Source organism: Chanos chanos, chromosome 3 (genome assembly GCF_902362185.1).
Source record: "Chanos chanos chromosome 3, fChaCha1.1, whole genome shotgun sequence".
Classification (NCBI taxonomy): domain Eukaryota; kingdom Metazoa; phylum Chordata; class Actinopteri; order Gonorynchiformes; family Chanidae; genus Chanos; species Chanos chanos.
The window spans coordinates 54,650,826-54,655,825 of NC_044497.1; the positions used below are offsets into that span (position 1 = coordinate 54,650,826).

General features: G+C 48.8%; 1 protein-coding gene across 1 annotated transcript in view; it reads left to right on the top strand.

Annotated features, from left to right (window-relative positions):
• ttc28 (tetratricopeptide repeat domain 28) overlaps nucleotides 1–5,000 on the top strand; it is a 152,234-nt gene that overhangs the window by 116,738 nt on the left and 30,496 nt on the right. The window contains exons 6-8 of the mRNA XM_030768076.1: nucleotides 1,231–1,331; nucleotides 2,969–3,034; nucleotides 3,425–4,771. Of these exons, the coding sequence (XP_030623936.1) occupies nucleotides 1,231–1,331; nucleotides 2,969–3,034; nucleotides 3,425–4,771 (1,514 nt within the window). The remainder of the gene's footprint in view (nucleotides 1–1,230; nucleotides 1,332–2,968; nucleotides 3,035–3,424; nucleotides 4,772–5,000) is intronic.

Below are 5,000 nucleotides of genomic sequence, written 5' to 3' on the forward strand. Positions count from 1 at the left end.
CTCCAATACCACCCCCCCACACCCCCCCCCCCCCACACACACACACACACACTACTCCCCATACTCCCTATGTCTCTCCTGGAGTTAAAGACCACACTGAATTCTTGTGAAGGTTATAGACTTATTTAATGGCACTTTAACTGCGTGGTTATGGAAACTTCTGGAATTCGAAATCACAAAAAAAAAAGAAAAGTTGATGGTGTTTCAGATTGTGTTTTTTTTGTTTGTTTGTTTCTGTCTTTCTTTCTTTCTTTCTTTCTTTCTTTCTTTCTTTCTTTTCGAGTTTCGAACAAACAAACAAACAAACACACGTGGGCCACAGCCCAGTGTCTGACACTGATCAGACGTTCTCCTTTCTTCCTTGTGAAAAAATGTTTTGTCCTTTCTGTCCATCCCTGGTTTGATTAAACTTCATTTCTCTCTCTCTGCTAGTCTACCCACACCTTTTCCAAACCCAGCGTCAGTGTAATCAAAAAACCCGAATTGAATTTGTATAAAGTAATTATTCAAAACAGAACAATGCACAATCAGTCCTCCTTTGCCTCACAAAAGTCTATGAATCATTGAGATATTGCGTAAGATTAAAGCCTTTCAATTATTAAAGGTGCAACATTAAGAATTTAAGATGTCACGAAAAATAATTTATATGGGTTTGATCTATTTTCATAAAGTTGTCAAATGTCATGTCGGGGGACCACAAAAGCTTTGATGATGAGTCTATCCGGTGCTAATTAATTCACAACGCAGTAGTCTACGATGGGATAATACTTCAAAAACTACAGGCATGTAATGAGTTCAAGTAGGACATTCACTAAGGAAATTAAAGAAAAACTTATGACGTGCAGTTCATTAGGGATGGGAGATCAGTGCCGTTCGGAAATCTAAACGACTTCGTTTCGCGTTGCAATCCGCAAAGGCGGTGTCACCCAGGGACTGTAGTATTTTTAATGTTTTGTTGGAAGGGTCGCTGTATGCACACTCTGCATAGCATGGCATCAAATCCGACGCGTCACTGAATCCCATCTCTTCAATACAGAGCCTGTGACACTGGAAGTCTTGATGCTGTTTCGCCCAAACGGAGAGACAGCCTCCATTAATATTCTTATCTGCTGCAGCCAATGAATTCCCCTCTCTCTCTTTCTCCTTCTCTCCCTCTCTCTCTCTCTCTCTCTGTCTCTCTCTCTCTCGCTCTGCCGAGGAATTTTTAACCTTCTCTGTGACCCCTCTCAGGCTCTGATCCTCCTCCCAATGTTTTCTGTCACCCAGTCTCCTGATGTTCGGCTCCTGGGATTGAACCCCGGAGAAAGGGGGTCCATTAGTATTCCTGCACAGTCAGGAGTCCTCTGTAATCCTCTTACCTGACCTACCATTGAGCCCGTTTCACTATTCCCATCCGTGACTCCCATTCTTGCGTGCGGCTGAAGGACCACACTTGCTCCAGCGTGCTCAAGCATCGCTGACCCTTTTGGTGACGACGATGATACTCAGGCGTTTCGAGTGTCAATTTTCCCCCGACACACACGTTACCCTGACTATTCTGTGTGTCGCGTCGCAAAATTAGATGTGATCTTGGCCTTTTGACCACTTAAGGTTGTTGAATGCACTAATATTTACTTCACCGTATCCATATAAACAGTGCAGATGTGTGGTGCGGACCGGATGCCTTTAGAGATTTAGCGTTCAGACATTTGTCGACTGGTCCCACCCTTGTGGTAAGGGAAAGGGTCCAGTTGCCAGGGAGGTGTTTGGTTTCCGCATTTTTCACGCCGCCGGAATGCCTTTGTGCGAGTCAGTTTAGCATCACGGTTGCTCCGGACGCATCTGCTCTGGCAGAGTGAAAAATCTTTTGTCGTTCTGAGTGAGGGTGTCAGCCAAAGGAATTGATGTTAACGTTTTAACTTTAGCAATTAATTAATACCTGGAACATCCCACCACACAGCAGGGCATCCATTTCAAACACGCTCTGAACACTAAGTGTTGCCTTTCAATCTCAGATTTGTTGATAAATGCCAAATCAAAGGGTCACGTTTTGACAATTAGTCACAGAAGACGGAGACCTCTCGGAAGAAAACGTTTCAAATTGCGGGCGGGGCGGGAGGGCGGGGGGGGGGGTTCCTCTAACAGGCCTGTCGTGTAGGTGCGCAAAGTTGGCACTGACCCTAATTAGATTTTCCACATGCTGCTTATCTTTCTCTTGGCTTTCTGTGATGGACAGTGAGCAGATGGGCATACTCTCTACCAAGCTGATGCCCCCTCCCCTGCTCCTATCTGTTCGCGCTGACTGAAGGACACGCCGATGCCCTGTAGCTGCCCCGGCTCGTTGGTGTTCATTTGAACAGCGAACAAAACACTCTCTGGTCCGTGGTACTGTTTCCCCTCCACCAGAATTCTTTCATCTTGCATGTGAGCTTGTGTGTGTCTGTGTGTGTGTGTATGTGTGTTTGTTTTCCTTGGCCAAGCACTTATAAGTAACGGAACGTGTTTTGGGTCGACTCTCAATTACGCGAGGCCCCCGCGTGCACCAGCACAACCCAATTCCGTCCTGCTCACACGTCTTGTTTTCCGCACGTCCCAGCACTTTTCCCTGATCTCGGGCGCTTACCGAGAGGCGCTCTGGTTTTTTTCCGGGGGAAAGGAATAGATTAGCGCACGCCGAGATGCGAGAGCCAGATCGCGTGGACCAAGATTAATGTCTCCCACCACTCTTGCCCTCAAAACCATTTTCCATCATAAGTATTCATTAGCCTCGTCCGCCCTCCGCCCTCCGCTCCACTGTTTTCGACTTGTCTCCCGGCCACCTAACTCCACGCAAACGGAAGGAAAGGGGCGGGACTAAAACATTAGGATGGTAATGATTTTTTTTTTTTTTTTTTTATGGAAACTACAGTGGGGACTCAGACGTTCTCTCAGAACAGACAAGAGCTGGTTGTTTTGACTCCTTTTTCGCTCCGTGTCGTGGCATCCTTAGGGTACGAAGAACTTTTTGGCTTGAAAGGAGCTTGAAAGAGTCAAGGGAAGGCAGAGCTGCATCTTCTTATTATTAGATATTCTACACTCCAGCTTCTCAAATATTTTCTGCTCTTTGCTCTAAGCTTGTTTTCTGGAGTTGCGAATGCTTGCTGTGCGTGTTGAGCTCGCTTTGGCTGGTTTTCCTATAGGGAATTTGTCGTGTTTGCGTATGATAAATCCCCAGCACGGGGGTTCTGGATGCGTAGCTCCTATTTAGGATGTTTTCAGATGTATTCCAGCCTTCGTACTTTTGCTTATTTGATATCTATAATTAATTCGTTAGACAAGTACAAGTTCTTCAACATAGATTTAAAATGTACGTGTATGTTTTTACAGCTGTGAAATCAAGTGTGATTTGGAGGAGAGAATGATTTGACCCCTTTCCTAATGGTTCTTTCTTATTCTTTTTTTTTTTTACAGGAATCATCCATCAAATGAAAGGAGATTATGAGACTGCTCTGAAACTGCACAAAGCTCATCTCACCATTGCCCAGGAGCTCAACGACTACGCCGCCCAGGGCAGGGCCTACGGAAACATGGGAAATGCTTACAACGCCCTCGGTGCCTTCGACCAGGCGGTTCGCTATCACAGACAGGAGCTGCAGATTTCCATGGAGGTCAACGACCGTGCCTCGCAGGCGTCCACCCACGGCAACTTGGCGGTGGCCTACCAAGCTCTAGGGGCCCACGACCGAGCACTGCAGCACTACCAGAACCATCTCAACATCGCCCGTGAGCTCCGAGACATTCAGAGCGAAGCCCGAGCGCTGAGCAACCTCGGCAACTTCCACTGTTCCCGCGGCGAGTTCCCGCAAGCCGTACCCTACTACGAGCAGTACCTGCGTCTCTCCCCGGACCTGCAGGACATGGAGAGCGAGGGAAAAGTCTGCCACAATTTGGGCTACGCGCACTATTGCCTGGGCAGCTTCCAGGAGGCTGTGAAATACTACGAGCAGGACCTGGCGCTGGCTAAAGACCTTCACGACAAGCTGAGTCAGGCCAAGGCCTACTGCAATTTGGGCCTGGCTTTCAAAGCCCTGGGAGACTACAACAAAGCGGAGGAGTGCCAAAAGTACCTCCTCTCTCTGGCCCAGTCGCTCAACAACTCGCAGGCTCGATTCCGCGCCCTGGGTAACCTGGGCGACATCTTTGTGTGTAAGAAAGACGTGCCAGGAGCCATCAAGTTCTACGAGCAACAGCTGGCGCTGGCGCATCAGGTCAAAGAGCGCAAAATGGAGGCGAACGCCTACGCGGCTTTGGGAGCCGCCTACCGGATGTTGCAGAAATATGACAAGGCCCTGGGCTACCACACCCAAGAGCTGGAAGTTTACCAGGAGCTCGGGGACATTCAAGGGGAGTGCCAGGCCCACAGTCACCTTGCGGCGGTCTACATGTCCTTGGGCAAATACACCATGGCCTTCAAGTGTTACGAGGACCAGCTGGAGCTGGGACAGAGACTGAAGGACCCTAGCGTGGAGGCACAGGTGTATGGCAACATGGGCATCACGAAGATGAACATGGGCGTGATGGAAGAGGCCATTGGCTACTTTGAGCAGCAGCTGGCGATGCTGCAGCAGCTGAGCGGCAACGAGGCGGTCCTGGACAGGGGGCGGGCCTACGGTAACCTGGGCGACTGTTACGATTCGCTCGGGGACTACGAGGAAGCCATCAAGTACTACGACCAGTACCTGTCGGTGGCTCAGAGTCTGAACCACATGCAAGACCAGGAGAAAGCCTACAGAGGCCTGGGGAACGGACACAGGTATAAAAAAAAAAGAAAAGGGGGGGGGGGGGGGGGGGGGCGCTTGTTTTAAAGCTCGTTTAATACGGCGGTGATGAATTTTAGCAATGAGGCATGTGCCTTAATATACATGAGGAATGCCTCGTTGCCTACCTGTGGTTCAGCTGATAGGATTTGATAAGATCCTGACTGCCCCTCAGAGCCGTAGAATTACACAATTAGTCACAGCCTCTGCATTTAACTTGAGCGT